The 17,701-nt window shown below is 33.6% G+C and overlaps 2 protein-coding genes and 2 pseudogenes across 2 annotated transcripts; all 4 read right to left on the bottom strand.

Annotated features, from left to right (window-relative positions):
• Positions 1–7: 7 nt before the first annotated feature.
• Positions 8–908, bottom strand: LOC136064570 (xyloglucan endotransglucosylase/hydrolase protein 22-like; annotated as a pseudogene).
• A 4,712-nt stretch (positions 909–5,620) lies between these two features.
• On the bottom strand, positions 5,621–7,129 carry LOC112028318 (xyloglucan endotransglucosylase/hydrolase protein 22). Its single transcript, XM_024060986.2, has 3 exons — positions 6,738–7,129; positions 6,450–6,643; positions 5,621–6,165 (listed from the first exon to the last, which is right to left on the bottom strand). The coding sequence occupies exons 1-3, from the start codon at positions 7,020–7,022 to the stop codon at positions 5,766–5,768; spliced, it is 879 nt and encodes a 292-aa protein (XP_023916754.2). The 5' UTR covers positions 7,023–7,129; the 3' UTR covers positions 5,621–5,765.
• Positions 7,130–10,486: 3,357 nt separating this feature from the next.
• On the bottom strand, positions 10,487–11,792 carry LOC112028319 (probable xyloglucan endotransglucosylase/hydrolase protein 23). The gene is made up of 3 exons (XM_024060987.2): positions 11,401–11,792; positions 11,123–11,316; positions 10,487–11,024 (listed from the first exon to the last, which is right to left on the bottom strand). Exons 1-3 carry the CDS (start codon positions 11,677–11,679, stop codon positions 10,622–10,624), a joined length of 876 nt encoding a protein of 291 aa, XP_023916755.1. The 5' UTR covers positions 11,680–11,792; the 3' UTR covers positions 10,487–10,621.
• A 3,852-nt stretch (positions 11,793–15,644) lies between these two features.
• Positions 15,645–17,692, bottom strand: LOC112028329 (xyloglucan endotransglucosylase/hydrolase protein 22-like; annotated as a pseudogene).
• Positions 17,693–17,701: the final 9 nt, after the last annotated feature.

Raw genomic sequence — 17,701 nt, 5'->3', positions numbered from 1 at the left:
TATATATCATGTAGTTCTTCTGCACCCATTTAGCTTCTCTTGACTTGCACTGTCGAGCTCTTGTGAAAGCCATAACTACTATTGGAGGAAGTGAAGGAGTAGTTGAACTACAGAATGATGCTCCAGAAGACCATGTGCAAGCATCAGCTTTGAAGTTTCTGTAGAAGCAGTAAAGGGTGCTTGGCTCCAGTCTGTCTTGACAAGTCCACCCTTGTTGCCCAATCATCAGCATTCCAGAGCTGAGTATATCCTCATTGGCTGGTTCTTTGGAAATGGAACCCCATTGACTCTGAGTTCTTGAACTCTCTAATGGGAGTGCCATCCACAGAGTATCTGAATAACAGTTAAAAAAATTAAGACTATATGTACACTGGAAGGAAACAAAAGGACAACTCATGTAATGGAAAATAATAAGTTAGGGAAACATTTTTCACAACCTGATGATTTGTGTATAAATAAAAGTGACACCAGTAGTAGACTCATGTGAATGTGACTAGTCCAATCACATAGAAATTATGATAAAATTGTGTTACATTATTATTAATGAGAGAAAATAGAAAAGAAGGAAGCTTACATATGCGCTGGGATTCCAAAGGATGGAATAGGTATGAAAATCTGCAGTTGGGTCAAACCAGAGATAGAACTGTTGCTCTCTGTTGCCTTTGCCTTGGCTAAGAATTAGTGTGAAGGATGTAAGGATCACCTAAGATTCCCAAGAACTCAAAGTCTATCTCATCCCATGTTGATCCTTTAGAAGATACTGTATGTAACACAAACATTCAAAGGGATAAGTAAAGAACATAAATTTGTGTTGATGGATTGTGCAATACTGACTCTACAAGAAAACTTACATAGTAGGCGGTAACAGTGCCAGCAGAGTTTCCAGGAACTAACTTGAGCTGCATATCTATCTAAATTTGTTAACAAATTTAGTCATTAAACATATATATTTAAAAAATATAATATCTATTAAGTAATATCTCATGAATTTTTTATTTAATTTTTTAATAAAAAAATGGGTAAGCTGTTTGCTTACTAATTGAATTGGATGGAAGGATTAAATTAACTCATTTTTACAAAGTGAGAGTGTAAATTGACAAAAATGAAACTTTCAAATATTAATTTAACATTTGATCTATTTTGGCATAGCATTCGGTGAATTCGGTCCATATGATCTATTTCGCTCAATTTTGGTTTATTTGGTCAATTTTGGTCCACTTCAGTTCACTTCTGTACATTTAGTCCATTCTGGTCCACTTCAATCCATTCAATTAAGCTTGGTCCATTCAGTCTACTTCGGTCCATTCGGTTTACTTTAGTCCATTAGGTCTAGCTTGGTCCGTTGGATCCATTTCAATCTATTTTGGTGATGCTTTGGAATGAGAGGTTTGTGTAGATAGAGGAGTTGCATCATTGACAATTAAGTCACATTCTTAACGTAATGTTGGTAGGTTCCTGAAAAAATTACACATTTTTATGTATTATTAAAGTCATGTATTTTATTCTAATATAAGTAATGGATTTACTTTTATATATATTACATTTTTTGGTCATTCAAGATGTATAGAGGATGAACCGTTCGTAAGAAGTACTAGAAATAAATTCCAACCACACATTATATTATTTACAAAATATTTCGTTTTATATAATAATTGTATATAAAATGCTTTCTATTTCCTTGAAGAAAAAAACTTACAAAATTTAAAATACTTTCAAATAATAAATATAGATAGATTAATTTAGGAAATCTAATATAATGTATTAACTATATTTTGTTAGAAAATAATCACAACATTTTAAGAAGGATTTGAAACTAACACTTATGAGTCTCATCCATGGTTCTAAAAATTGGATCGAATTGGCTAGTCCGACCGGTTAAACTGAGAAATGGGGACCAGTCTGGTTTGAGAAAATGAATAAAATCGGTGAAAAACTAGGAAAAACCGAGAACCAGAGGCAAATTCGGTTTTTAAAACCATAGTCTCATCTAATATTTTTAGTTTTTACTTAACAAAAAAAAACAAATAATCAATTTTTTTTGCATATCCCACAGGATTGGGACCGGTAAAATAAAAATCAAGAGATTAATTAAATTCTAGCCAAACCTTTTTTATTTTTTAAAGCAAAGAATTTACTGTTGTTAGCAAGAACGTAGCGTTTGCAATTTGCATACAGGGGTAAGAGCATTCTTATCAAGAATGCTAAATATTTTAGCATTTACCCTTTCAAAATCTTACTTTATCAATTTTAACATACCACTATACAATTCACCAAACATCAAAACTTCTATTATTTTACCACTTCATTTAAATATTCTTTTTTTATTCTTTCTTTATGTTTTCTTTATTCTTTCTTTTTATGTTTTCAAATAACTATCATTAAACAAATATTTTTTTTTTTACAATCTTGCTACAGTGGGCTGCTAGACATAGCAGTCCATTGTAGTTGGATTGCAAAATAAATAAGATTTGAGAGTATTGATGGAGTATGTTTTTTAGTATTTATAGCATTTTGCATGTTAAATTTTAGCATTTATAGCATTTGCCTTTCTTGATAAGAATGCTCTAAGTGAGGGCTACTAATGCAACTGGGAAACAGGAATCCTATAAATAGAGAGGGTATGCGGAAAATAGAATTGGGGTTTAGGCCTTAGGGTCCTTTTCCATTGTTCAAATGAAGCAAAGGAAAAGGAAACCCTAAGCCCCCAAGAGCTCCCATTGAAAGTCCAAATAATCTATGAGGTATTTTAAAATACCTCTCAACCATATTTTAGCCTAGCTAGTAGGTAGCTAGCGGGACGGACCTACATAAGGGCAGGGGGGGGGGGGGCAATGAAAAAGCTAGTACCCCCACAAAAAAAAAAAAAAGAAAAAAAAGAAAAAAAAGAAAAGAAAAGAAAAGCTAGGAATATTGGTCAAAACATGGCTCTCATTTTGGAAGTTTTATTGAATTTAAGGTAAGCTATTCTCTCTTTTGTTGCGAACTTGATGTTATACTAATCATCTACTCGCCCTTTTTTACTCGTAACTTCATCTCTTTCGCATGCCATAGACTATAGAGTTTGTGGGGGTAGTTTTAGGTCTGTATTTCATTTCCTAAATAATGTTCCCAACAGAACTTCTTCTTCTGGGTTCGGTAAGATTTTAAATCCATCCTTTAAATTTATTTCTTTTCCAACTTTTTTTTGTTCATTATTATTATTTTGTTCAATCATAGATGACTTTCGAAACTTAAAAGAGCGTCGAGTTCCATTTTGATAAATGTGTTGAAATGTTTAAAAAACACTTATTTTGTATGTTATACTTTGTCGATATTTTTATAATATCAAATGTTTAAGAAACATTATTTTATATGTAGTATTTTGTTGAATATGAAATAGGTGTTAGTTTTTATTTTCATTAAAAAAAAAAGTTGTTTTAAGCTTTGGCGCCCCGCCCCCCCCCCCCCCCCAGGTTCAAATCCTGGTTCCGTCCTTGAGCTAGCCTATATGATGATCATGTTGAAGCGGAAATCAAAAGGTTTGATTCAATATCCTTGTCACGTTCTTGATGAAGTTGCTATATCAAGGCATGAAAGTGATCTGGGAATGATATATATGAAAGTGATGGGTATTTCTATTTCTTTCTTTCTTTTTGATAATCATGGGTCGTTCTTGAATCTTGATATCTTCCTTTCTTTTATCTTATTGTGAATAAAAATGGACTTGTAGATGTTACTCAAAACATGAATCTTCTCAATGTGGTTCTGCGATCAAAATGGTCCTAAATTTAATCGATCAAACTTATTCCGCTGGGTAGTTTACCATGAGAAAGTTAATTTTGAAAAGTTCATTATTGAAAAAAGAAAAAAGAAAAAAAAAAAAGATGATTGCAATTTGATTCTATATCTTCCAAGTCAAGGATTTCTATTTCCCATATGTGAAGCAATGGATGCATAGGCTTAAAACATAAACAATGTTATATTTTCTAAGGAAAATTTAATTTAATACAACTATGTGATTGGATTTAATTAAAAAATCTAGTGTAAGTTGCTAAAGATTTGTATTTATGTTTTACCTTTTTTGTATTAATTTGTAGGTGTTGGTTGAAGCAGCTACATTAAGTATACTAGTGACTTGATACAGTGCAGTGGGTGCAGTGGGTTATCTAGTGGGATCCAGATGTAGGTTTTTTTTTTTTTTTTTTAAGGGACTTTTGCTATGCATCTTAATCTCTAGTTCTTAACTAAACTGTTTTTGCTACGTCTCATTTACACATGATAGAGCTCTTGCGGTTTCAGTTAATATCTAAGAAAAAATGAGAATACCTACTGCTCTTGGAGGTACCCAAAGAATGTTATGAGATTATGGAACTATGAAGTCTATCCTACAATATTTAAGTGTCCATGTAGAAATACCTGCTGCATTTGAGACTTTGTATGGATTTGTAACCATTAAATTTGTTTTGCGTAGTATTGATCCATGTTGATGAAAAGATGGGTGAGTTGTTTGACATGGTTTAGTCATTAGAAGAGAGTGATTAATGCATTGATAATAAAAAAAAAAGTGTTAATTCAAGTTGAGAGAACATAAAATGATAGAAGAAGATACAAAATAACATAAGTAGTAGTAAAAAAAGATGTGTAAATTAAGGAAATAGACCATGTGCAACAAATTCTAAATAATTTGTTGAAATCCATAACCAAACCATAAAAATTTTGGAACTAAGGTTTGTTTGTAATTGTTTTGCATAGTGTTGACTCATTATGAAGAACATACAGCGCATTAATTTCTTTTAAATCGATGTTTAAATAGATGTTAACGGATGCCTTAAAGGTATTGGTTTAGTAACTATTTTTAGAAACATTTTATGGAAAAATAATAAATCAATTAATTTTTTTATAGCTTTTTATATTTTCTATGAAAGTAATGTCAAAATTTTCCTAATATAGTTTATTAACAATTTCCCTAAGGATATATCCATTAACATGACCCTTAAATGATTGTCATTAGACTAGATTAATTAATAAACATCTTCATTCCTAGTGCTATAAAATAACTTTGATCACGATTGAAGTGCCAACATTTTATAGGACCTTAAAATTTGGTTAAAATGCTGTAGAAGATAGTTTTAATTAATTTTGGAGAAAAGTTAACGAATGCCTTAAAAATATTGGTTTAAGAAACAGTTTTAGAAACTTTTAGTAGGAAAAGAAGGAGGAAAAAAAAAATTACTTTTTTTGATGGTCTTTTATATTTCTCATAAAACTAGTGTCAAAATTTTTTTTTTATAATAATTTATTAATAATTGCCTTAAAGGCAATTGTTAATATAACTCTTAATTTTGTTTGCTACTTAAAATTTCACATTAAGCATATATTTATTTGTTTATTCATTGAAGGTCCTGTTAATGATGCTTAAGACATTTGTTAGTGAACAATTTTAAAAAAAAATTTGATATTATTTTTATAGAAAATATAAAAAGTATAATTTTTTTTTTCTTTTTCAATAATTTTTTTTTAAACCAATACTCTTAAGACATTCATTAACTTCTTTCTATCATTGAAATACCATTACTATTTTTTTATATGGATACAAGTCAATTTAACCATAAGCTCGCCAAGATTCAACAGCACTGGAATGTAGTAGAGAAAAAAATCAATTGAATTTTTCCATAGGATTGATGACAAATAGGCCAATAATGAAAGAATTGAATCCTAGAAATTACATGAATAGATTAATATATAATAAAAGAATCTATATACGTAAAGGATGATCCTTGTCTCCGTCAAGCACTGCATTCAGGAGGGAGGCCCTGGGGAAACCTCTTAGTGTCTGAGCAGTAATTATATATCATGTAGTTCTTCTGCACCCATTTCAGCCTCACTTGACTTGCACTGTCGAGCTCTTGTGAAAGCCATAAACTACTATTGGAGGAAGATGAAGGAGTAGTTGAACTACAAGATGATGCTCCAGAAGACCATGTGCAAGCATCAGCTTTGAAGTTTCTGTAGGACGCAGTAAAGGGTGCTTGGCTCCAGTCTGTCTTGACAAGTCCACCCCTTGTTGCCCAATCATCAGCATTCCAAAGACTTGAGTATATCCTCATTGGCTGGTTCTTTGGGAATGGAACCCCTACTGACTCTGAGTTCTTGAACTCTCTAATGGGAGTGCCATCCACAGAGTATCTGAATAACAGTTCAAAAATGTGAGACTATATGTACACTGGGAAGGAAACAAAAAGACTACTCATGTAATGGAAAATAATAAGTGTAGGGGAAACATTTTTCACAGCTGATAATATGGTCTTGTATGATTTATTTATAAAAAAACGTGACACCAGTAGTAGACTCATGTGAATGTGACTTGATCCAATCACATCAGGCAGACCATGTTATGCGTTATGAGAAATGTTGTGTACATTGTATTACTCATTAGAAGATGAATAGGTAGAAGGAGAAGGAGAGCTTACATAATGCGCTGGGGATTCCAAAGGATGGAATAAGTGTGAAAATCTGCAGTTGGGTCAAACCAGAGATAGAACTGTTGCTCTCTGTTGCCTTTGCCTTGGCTAAAGACATTAGTGTGAAGGATGTAAGGATCGCCACTTAGATTCCCCAAGAACTCAAAGTCTATCTCATCCCATGTTGATCCTTTAGAAGATAGCTGTATGTAAACACAGACATTCAAATGGATAAGTAAACGAACATAAATTTGTGTTGATGGTATGTGCAAATACTGACTCTACAAGAAAACTTACATAGTAGGCAGTAACAGTGCCAGCAGAGTTTCCAGGAACTAACTTGAGCTGCATATCTATCTTTCCAAAGAGGTACTCATTCTTGGATTGGAATCCTGAGCCAGAGGCTTTGTCTAGTTTGAGAGTAAGAAGCTCACCATTGTTGAGTATGTTAGCCCGTCCATCTCCCCATGTAATGTCAAAGTCTTGGTTCAAGTTGCCAACAGTAGCAACTATCAAAGAACTAACAAGAACAGGCATAAGAAGCATCAATTTAACACTTGAAGAAGTGGAAGAAGAAGCCATGGAGAGGATTTGTAGTGGGTGGTAAGCAAATACTAGTAGTAGTAACTAGTAGTATTTTACGTATGAGTATATGAGGTTTAGAAGTGAAGGATGAGTGTGCTTAGGATCTTGGATTAATTGGTATTTATAGTGAGAACACAGTAGACAGGTTACTAAGGGTATCCAAAAGTAAAGGAAAATGCATGGGAATGTCCAGTCAGCTAAGTTGTAGACAGTTGTTGCCTTTAAGAAAGTGTAAAATTAGCTGTAAAGATCGCACTACCAAACACAACCAAACGAATATCATTAATTTTTTGTCCTATAGTACGCGTTTTGAATTATTTTTGAGAAGAAAAGGTCAAAGTTATTGTTGCTCAATTCACATCTCTCTTTCTTTTGTTTAGGCGCCAGCCCAGCTTCATAGGGTTCAAAGTAATACTCCTATTGGGCGCTATTGTCTGTTCCAAGTCCAACTAATACTCCCAAATCACAACCACCTCCACCAATTGGGACTTTAAAGACATAATAGGAGCACCTGGAAAAGTGAAAATTCACACGTTTGCCTTTGCTGATATCTCCATCCATGACATAAATACAGTTCCTGTGACTCCATCTGCTTTTCAAAATAAATACAAGTACTTTCCTGGATATTACCTAGCGCAAATTGGGCCATTTTTATTTTCTTTCTCATTGGAATAATGTGATATTCTTTATTGCCACTATGATGGGGATCGAAGCCCGTCTTATTGTCATAATGGAAAATAAAAACCGTACGTACAGGGGAAGAAAGAGAGACGGGATCCGGCGCATTTTATGTAGTAAAAAAAAAAAAAGTGGGTGGTGGGAGGGGGAGGGGATAGAAAGAAAGAAAGAGATACACGGAGCTTTGTAGTCATGAGTGTGGTTCATTGTAACTTTTTTTCATAATTTGTTGAAGTGGTTGATTATGTCTATAAGAAGTGGACAATTGCATGGATCCACAAAATTTTTTATTCATCACTTACAATCAATCATTTCAACAAATAATAATAAAAGTTTTATCGCTGATTTATTGTTTCTCATTTAAAAGAGAATTTGAGTTGGATTCCTCTTTACCTCAATTGATGTCAGAATTAAAGGGAGGAGAAGGCAGTACAAAAAAAGAGTATTTTCATGATTGATGTTTTGAAAAATAATTTTTCCAAAATAATGTTGTTTCCGTTCTAATGTTATTTTGTTTTTCTTTTTAATTTTTTTTTTGGAATTTTCTAATTCAGGTTTACAAAAGATTGGTTCTTTAAACAACTAATAACTTGTTTGACTACTTCGCTTAACTAATTAACTTTTGGCTAATATCTCTTACTCACACACGCTTACATTAGTCTTTTTTGGCTAAAATTGTACTTGAAGTCATGACTTTCAATTACAACTTTTCCAACTTGAACTTGGAAATTGTGACTTATTTCTGTACAAAAGTGGCATGTGTGTATGGTTGTGTATGTGTAAGACTAGCTTTTCCTGATTAGTCTTGCACTAAGTTCTTGATCCTACGCTCATATGTGGAGTCTTTTAGTACTCCACACGTACCTGATCATGCTGTTGTGCTGGTCTAAATGAATTTTGGGCTTGTTGTAGCTTTGGGCTTATTAAAGGCTTTGGGCTTATTACCGGACCTAGCTTATGAATTGAATCGAAAGAATTATGAAAAAAGTTTAGTTATAAAATTAGTTGTAATTTAAAGTTACAAACTTGCCTAATATTTTTTTATTGGAAGTGAATTTTGATAAATCCATCATTGGATTACATCTTTTTCTTATATCCTATATGCTTGCAAAATTTATAAAAAATTAAAGATTAATAACTATGTCATCAATAAATTGTTAAATTGTAAGTTTTTGTAGTTTAAAATTATGCATAAAATATAAGCTTATAGATCATATGGTAAATAATATCCGATTAATATAAAATTTGACATATGTATTAAGAGTGTAAAGAACATGTAATTCAATAATTAGATTTTCAAAATATGTAGTAATATTTATTTTATTAAATAAATTTGTAGTCTTAGGCTACAATAAATTTTGTAGCTAAATTTTGTACAAAATTATTTTGAGAAATCCTTTTTAAAAACAGTACAAGCTAGAGTATTATTTTAGGAAAAACTTATTATAATACTCGAGAATTACCACCCAGTTAGTGATGATTATTGTCCATTAGGTGGGGAGTATGTTCCATGTAGAATACTACCAAGTACCAAATCAAAACAGATTCAACAAGAGTCATTGAAAAAAACATGATTCAAGGATTTTTATAGAAGTGTTGATTCCAGGATTTTAGTGTTTAATTTGGAATGATTCCTTTATTTGCATATTTGAAATTTGAAGGTCCTCTTCCTCATACATCATATATGTTTTATGCTAGTTCGTTTGCTTACCCTTTTTTTTGGAGAAAGGTCATTTGCTTATTAGACCGTAGGAATAGATGTCATCCATCTAAATATCATAATTAATTGACAATCCCAATGATGTAAAAACTAAAAAGAAATTTTAAATCATAAATATAATTTGACGAGGAATATAATAAGTAATTACACGGTAGATATAGTGATGATGAACTCAGAAGAAAGACCTTAGAACACCTGAAAATGAAGAAGGTGACTTAGGTGGCATTGGTGCAGTACTGGCCTATATAAATACTACAATGTTTAAGTTAATAGCTTTGCAAAGGTATGCTCTACATTGCTTTATAACTTAACTGATACCTTATGATATTTTTAATAAAATGTTCAAGAATCAAATCTCTTATTTGTTGTTGTAACTATCAAATTATAAAATAATAATAATTTTTGTTTTAGAAAAGTATGCTCTACCCTCCACTTTTTGTTGGGAAGCTTTGCTCCACAGCCTCCACCCTGATAAATCTTTGTCTGTTTAATGCAATTTGATCACTAATTCATACGTTTACTCTGATTGATTTTATTTTTGCTTTTAACAAATGGGAGATGAGCATTTAAATCTAGCTTGATATCTTCTCTCTATTGTGAAGATGGGACAATGCCATTGCTTTACAATAGTACTCTTACCGCCTCCATATATGATTTGGAGCTTTAAACATTTCAATAGTGCTTTACAATAAGTTTAAAAATACAATAAATTTACCACTCACTCCTGTAGATAGGATGGTACCTTTCTATAAAAAAAAAAAAAAAAAAAAAAAACGCAAACGTGAACGTGCCTGAAAACGGGCCAGCCAAAGGCACTCTTAATAACATATTAAGGTGGTAATTAATGTACAAATAAGATGTCAATAGTGGTTCCATATAAAAGTGATTTTGACAAATCTCAATCAACCATCTTAACAAATTAATAAAAAAATTTTGTAAAACTTCTCGTGTTAGCAGCATTGTTGTAGTCTTTAATGGTCCTCTGCATTTATTTTGTCTTACCATTTTCAATAAACATGAATTAAAAGAAGCAAACAACAGCCCATAGCGTGCAACTTACAAATATGTCAAAAAGAATAAAAGAATTACTCCTATTATAAGTATGTTACAACGTACATAGAGAATATGAATTTAATCGAAGAGTTACAAAAATTAAAAAATAAAAGAATTGACACAAGGTTCCTTGTCCTATTTTTGTCTAGGATGTGGTACATTCTGTAGGAAGGCCTTGGGGAAACCTCTTTGAGTCTGTGCAATAGTTGTATATCATATAGTTCTTCTGCGCCCATTGCAATCTCTGCTGACTCGCTGAATCCAACTCTTGTGAGAGCCAAGCATTATTGCTAGAAGTAGCAGAGGGAGAGTTTGAACCGCAGGAGGACGCCCCAGAGGTCCAAACACAAGCATTTGCGTTGAAGTTTCTATAGGAAGCAGTGAAAGGAGCTTGTGTCCAATCTGTCTTGACGAGTCCACCCCTTGTGGCCCAATCATCAGCATTCCAGAGGCTAGAGTATATCCTCATTGGTTGATTCTTTGGGAATGGAACACCATTTGACTCCAAGTTCTTGAACTCTCTAATGGGAGTGCCATCCACAGAGAAACTGAGATGAAAAAGGAAAAAGTCAATACATAGTGTATAGGGAAAAAACTGGAACAGCTACATAAATTTTAACTAGTAAGAAATTGGTGCAATACTTACATAATGCGCTGGGGATTCCAAAGTATGGAATAAGTATGAAAATCTGCAGTTGGGTCAAACCATAGGTAGAATTGCTGCTCTCTGTTGCCCTTGCCTTGGCTGAACACATTAGTGTGAAGTATATAAGGATCACCACTCAGATTCCCCAAGAATTCAAAGTCTATCTCATCCCATGTTGTTCCTTTCGAGGACAACTGCAGACACAGACATAAGCATTTGCTATTGAACATGTAGTCCTGTTTAAAATAGAATGAAGCACTAGTGTCAGAAAAGCTTACATAATAGGCAGTGACAGTGCCAGCAGAGTTTCCAGGGACAAGCTTGAGCTGCATATCAATCTTTCCAAATAGATATTCATTCTTGGACTGGAATCCTGAGCCAGAAGTTTTGTCCAGTGAGAGAGTAAGGAGCTCACCATTGTTGATTATGTTAGCACGGCCATCTCCCCATGTAATGTCAAAGTTTTGGTTCAAGTTAGCAGCAGAGGCAACCATCATTGACCCAAGAAGAAGCACTAGAAGGATTAAAGAAGCACTTGAAGAAGTCATAGAAGCCATGAATTCTATGTTAATGGGTGATAAGAAAATTGGAGTATTTCTGTATTTGACTATTTGTAATGTAAGTGAAGTTTACTGAGTGAAGAGATTGGTGTTGGCAGAACTAGTTTGGGCTGGTATTTATACTAGGCAATTAGGGTGTGAAGACACAAAGCATAGGAAAGGCCATAGGAAGGTCGAGTCATGTAATAAGCTGTAGCCAGTTGTTGTCACGAAAAGTTATTACAAAGATAGCTGTTTGAATTGTACCAACACCACCAAATAAACCTTCAATTATACATATAACACGCTGTTTTGCAAAAGTTTCCCATGAAAGTTCCTAGTTACTGCTGTCCAGTTGTTATCACCTGCCCTGCCTCTTTGGATTTTCCTACTTAAAAATTCATGAGAAACAGGGAATTGAAAACATATATAATAAAAAAAATTGCAACTCCACGAGCATTACCACTGACCCAAGTACCAAAGACTGTACAAGTCATAAAGAAACCATAGGGAAAGTGAGTATCACATGTATACCCTAATCGGTCACGCGTTGTTGTAAGGTTATTAAATAACAAAAGTCGTATATAAATTAAAAGAGGAGATTAGTTGCCAATCTTAAATGCTATAATGGTCTTATAAAAGGAATAAAAGCTGGCGGTAGCTCAAATTTAAATATTGTATAATCGTGAATTAGAAAATACATACTACGTACTATGTATAATTCTACATTGTTGGGTTGGGTTAAGATTTTGAGCACCGGTAATTAACCAATAACTTGAGAATTTTTAGTTCAATTACATGTAAAATCAATACAATCAAATCACCAAACTAAAGTTGAATGCAGCGGAAAAAAAAAGTTTGACACATTGATTTGATCCTGACGGGAAAACTTTCGCTTGCAAAATTCCATCCTGTAAGTATTTAGGTCACTACTCTCCAAAAATCCACTAATAAAAATAGAAGTTACAAGTACAATGAATTTTACTCTATTTTGGAGTACTTACCTACAGTAGAAGATACTAATCTATGTGAAAACTTCGGTCCCATCCCAATTGGACTACTTCTTGTAGCAAACTTCTTTTTTGTGAACCTCCAGTTAGGACTAACACCACCCCAATCGTTGTTTAATGTAGCTTTATGCAAATTTCTTCAATACATACCTTGATGAAGTGGTAGCAATTTGGCACAAAATCCTAAGAGCACAAATGTCACAGCAGCTCCATAGTATGTGCATCTCTCTATGTATATGATGACAAACATAACAATTTACCTTTTATTTGTCTTGGAACCCCACTGTATGAAATCAAGACAAGTCAAATCATTGTGGACTGAAACAGAAATTATTGTTCAATTTTCTCGTAGCTTGATAGATCGAGAGTTGTCGAGCTAAATATCAAGATTCATTTATTCTCAGTAGATTGACAAGTATCAAGAGATTTCAAAACCCTATTTCTGGCAGCTTTATTTGAGTTGTCTTGTATTTTCAAATTATATTGCTTGTTTATGTCTTTGAACATTTAAACTAAGACTGAATTACATATAGAATTCATTTTATCACATGTTTACCAACATCAAGAAATATGACCCTAACATACATGTATGAAATTACAAATCTTGTGTTTGCATGGATTTTGTGTAACTTTGTGTTAGAACCCTAGATTCTTTCCCCTAATGTGTGTGTTTCTAAAGAAAAAACTTCAAATGTTTTTCTTTTTTAAATGGTCTTTCTAGAAGTAAAGGAAACACCAATGATACTAAAATCTCATTTTATTTTTAATATGTTTCGAATCTCTCCTACTTAAATGTATTGAAAAAAAAAAAAAGAGTAATGGAAGCAACTAACATTAGGATTTAAAGGTTGAAGTCTTAGTGCAAGTAATTTGTCACTTTAAAAAATGAATTTGGTAAACAACCATTATTATTTTACCACCAACTGGACCATTATTTTCCCTTTATATAAATGAATTTGGTAAATAACCATTATTCTTTTACCACCAAGTGGACTATTAATTTTCCCTTTATATAAGCTCCGGAAATAAAAATAGCCGATTAATACACTACCAACTAAGGGTGGATCTAGGATTTCAACCTAGGGGCCAAAGTATATGAAAAAAAAAAAAAAAAAAAAAACCTAAATAGTTATCTATACATAGTATTAAGTATTAACAAACTATCAATCAAGATAAATATACAAAATAATTGTTTTTTAATAATTAAGATGAAATTATCTACCAACAACAACAAAATAACACAAAATAATATTGTTTCTTAAGAGCATCAACTGTTGCAAAAAAAAAAATATTTTCACAAATCAAAACTTACTTTTGCCACTCTAATATAGCATATGAAATATCTTGTATAATAGCGTTTTTGGTATTTGGTGTTCTAAATATTTAACATTTATAATATCTGATGCTAGTGCTCTAATAACAGACTGACTAGGATTTTTTATTTTAAAATTTTGTTTTTGTTAAGTTTTTAAGTTGGGTAGTTGCTAGTTGAGTTAGACTAATTAAAAGGGAGGAGTCTAAGTTTTTAGAAGAGGGAGGTGCAACTCTAGAAATAAAAAAATATAACCAATAATTTTTCTTTCTTTCTTTGGGCCAGAGGCCAAGCCCCTTGGGTCTGTCCCTGCTACGTACTAACCCATTTATAAGATTATGAAGAGTCTTTTGACTCAACCGACTCCTTATGATATCTTAAATGAAAACGTTCAAGGTTCAAATCATTTACTCCCAGTTATTGAATTATAAGAAAAAAAAAAAAAACCTTATTTATAAGATTAACAAAAAAAAAAAATCATTTGAAAAGTGAAAAAGAAAAAAAGAAAAAAGAAAAACAATAAAAAAAAAGGAAAAAGAAAAAGAAGAAACATAACTAAAATACCCAGGCTGAAGGTTTGTAAAAACTCCACAATCTTTTAGGTTATAGAATTATGACGTGATCTCCATTTTTTTATGCCCGTTAACCTTATAGGCTAAGTAGGCCTATTTTGCAAACAGGACAGGTCTTGCATTATTGGTTTTGACCTATTGAATATGAGAAAGTTTATAGACACAAAATTTTTGACAAAACGTGTTTATAAACAATAATGTGATATCAAAATAAGTGACAAATGCCAAAGAATAGAAGAATTTGATTATATAAATGGCATACAGATTAATTAATCAATTGGAAATGTACAAAAATAAAAGAATTGACTTACAAGCTATCTTCTTTTCTCTAGGTCATGGTGCATTCCGGAGGGAGGCCTTGGATAATCTCTTTGTGTCTGTGCAGTAATTGTATTCCTATTTTGAATGCTGTTACTCAGGATGTATTGACACATTTCGCATAAAAATAAATAAATAAGGTTGTTCGTATTAGAACATTTAATATCTCAAAAATTTTAGCTCAAAAAACTATTTTATCTATTTTAACACATAGTAAGTGATAAAATAGTGATAATATTTTTTATGCCTTTTTTGCTTTCGTGAACTGCTAGTCTTGGCGGTTTACTGTAATAAGAAGGTAAAAAAATTTGCCTTTAGCTCCACCAATATTGGTTACTAATTGGAGTTTGAGGTGGTAAGAAACTCTTTTACCACCATGGTGGTGCTCTTAAATAAACAAGGTTCTTGGTATTTTTGGTCTTACCGTTACCAAAAAAAAATGAATTTTATCCAGAGTGCAAAGTGGGTAAGCTTTTTTTTTTTTTTTTTAATGTGAGTATGTAAACTTTTTTGTTCTATGTAACTTACAAATGTGTAAAAGAATAAAAGAATTGAGATTAAATTCTATAAGGATGTGGTGTAAAACTCATGTTTTATCTATCCAATCTCAACATGTCACATCATCTTATCATATATTTAAGAATAAACACAATCAATACCCATATATAAATCCAACCAAATTGAGAATTTATCGAGATGTTATTAAGCATGGTAAGATGTATTGAATTTTAAATAAAATGTTGATGTGATAATCACTTATTAGATGGTGTAAAACATGGATTTTATACCCCATTTTTACAAAATTAATCTCAAAAGAATTATATTACATACTTTACAACTTTCATAGAGAACACAAAAATAACCAGAGTTACGAAAAATTAAAAAAATAAAAGAATTGACACAAGGTTCCAAGTCCTATTTTTGTCTAAGATGTGGTACATTCTATAGGGAGGCCTTGGGGAAATCTCTTTGTATCTGTGCAATAGTTGTATATCATGTAGTTCTTCTGCGCCCATTTCAATCTCTGCTGACTTGCTGAATCCAGTTCTTATGAGAGCCAAGCATTACTGCTAGATGCAGAAGAGGGAGAGTTTGAACCGCAAGAAGATCCCCCAGAGGACCAAACACAAGCATTTGCATTGAAGTTTCTATAGAAAGCAGTGAAAGGAGCTTGTGTCCAATCTGTCTTGATGAGTCCCCCCTTGTGGCCCAGTCATCAGCATTCCAGAGGCTAGAGTATATCCTCATTGGCAGGTTCTTTGGGAATGGAACACCATTTGAATCCAAGTTCTTGAACTCTCTGATGGGAGTGCCATCCACAGAGAAGTTGAGATGAGAAAGGAAAAAGTCAATACAAAGTGCATATGTACGGGAAAATTGGGAAAAAGGTATGTGAATGAGAAATTGGTGCAATGCTTACATGATGCGTTGGGGATTCCAAAGTATGGAATAGGTGTGAAAATCCGCAGTTGGGTCAAACCATAGATAGAACTGTTGTTCTCTGTTTCCCTTGCCTTGGCTGAACACATTAGTGTGAAGTATATAAGGATCACCACTCAGATTTCCCAAGAATTCAAAGTCTATCTCATCCCATGTTGATCCTTTTGAGGATAACTGTAAACAAAATATTCAAAGAGAAATTAGCATTAGCTATTTGTGGGGCCAGAAATTAGGTAGCCTTGGCCTACTCCCAGCCAGGCCAAGGGCCCACGCGAGGATGCACGAGGGGTCCGAAGACGAAAGCGCGAGGACGACCCCCGAGGAACATATCGAGGATGACCCCGTCCTCGGCGTCCGAGGCTCGGGAGAACACGAGCAACACCCCACCAAAGGGGACTCCTTGAATATCCGAGGAGGAAAAGTCCAGTGCCAGCGTCGGCGACGGAAGCACGGTGAAGGAACAAGCCTTAGGCAAGCTGTCACCTCTGCATTGAATGCCCTCAACTAACGTCCTGGCCGCATTAATGAGGACAGGACTCCTGAACAGTGCTGCCTTGGGTGCTGCAACCCACTGGAGGAACAGGGATGCGGCTGATGGGACAGGCTCTCAAGTGGTAGCCTGATTGATCGACAAATAGTGGGTTAGGATCAGTTGAGAGGTGTATATAACGCAGGAAGTCCCTCCTGAAAAGGGGAGGGAAGAATTGGAACCAGAAGGTCCTGTAACGACCCATGCTCTCTGGAACCTTTGTAACCAATCTGAAAAGAAATAATAAGAACGTCAAACTTCGGAAGTCCAGTCCGAGGAGCATCATTGTGTATCCCAACCCATGTTTAAGTTGATAATGTCACATGCAACCATGCAGGGCAGTTGTACCCCTTACTAAGGCCTAGTTCTTGAGCCCATACTCTATGAATTCATTGAAGGGCAAGCTGGGCTTGGGTCCATTCTATCAATCTGAAGAAGTATCCCAAATCCAGTCCCTACACTATTAAACATGTAGTCTTGTTTAAAATTGAATAAAGCACTAGAGGCAGGAAAGCTTACATAGTAGGCAGTGACAGTGCCAGCAGAGTTTCCAGGGACAAGCTTGAGCTACATATCAATCTTTCCAAATAGATATTCATTCTTGGACTGAAATCCTGAGCCAGAAGTTTTGTCAAGTGAGAGAGTAAGGAGCTCACCATTGTTGATTATATTCGCACGGCTATCTCCCCATGTAATGTCAAAGTCTTGGTTCAAGTTACCAGCAGAGGCAACCATGATTGACCCAAGAACAATGGGCACTAGAAGAATGATTAAGGGAACACTTGAGGAAGTCATAGAAGCCATGAGTATTTGACTATTTATAATGTAAGTGAAGCTTGCTGAGTGAAGAGATTGGGGT

The sequence above is a fragment of the Quercus suber genome, unplaced genomic scaffold, assembly GCF_002906115.3.
Source record: "Quercus suber isolate HL8 unplaced genomic scaffold, Cork oak 2.0 scaffold_708, whole genome shotgun sequence".
Taxonomy (NCBI): domain Eukaryota; kingdom Viridiplantae; phylum Streptophyta; class Magnoliopsida; order Fagales; family Fagaceae; genus Quercus; species Quercus suber.
The sequence above is the reverse complement of the archived record's forward strand: the minus strand, read 5'-3'. Positions and strand labels throughout refer to the sequence as shown.

What these genes read in the sequence shown, in the direction of transcription:
- LOC112028319 (XM_024060987.2), bottom strand. Translation starts at nt 11,679, where the DNA reads ATGGCTTCTATGACTTCTTCAAGTGCTTCTTTAATCCTTCTAGTGCTT. An exon ending in GCACTGTCACTGCCTATTAT is followed by an intron (nt 11,317 to 11,400) that starts GTAAGCTTTTCT and finishes CTGTGTCTGCAG; the next exon opens with TTGTCCTCGAAAGGAACAAC. An exon ending in TGGAATCCCCAGCGCATTAT is followed by an intron (nt 11,025 to 11,122) that starts GTAAGTATTGCA and finishes TTTTCATCTCAG; the next exon opens with TTTCTCTGTGGATGGCACTC.
- LOC112028318 (XM_024060986.2), bottom strand. Translation starts at nt 7,022, where the DNA reads ATGGCTTCTTCTTCCACTTCTTCAAGTGTTAAATTGATGCTTCTTATG. An exon ending in GCACTGTTACTGCCTACTAT is followed by an intron (nt 6,644 to 6,737) that starts GTAAGTTTTCTT and finishes GTTTACATACAG; the next exon opens with CTATCTTCTAAAGGATCAAC. An exon ending in TGGAATCCCCAGCGCATTAT is followed by an intron (nt 6,166 to 6,449) that starts GTAAGCTCTCCT and finishes ACTGTTATTCAG; the next exon opens with ATACTCTGTGGATGGCACTC.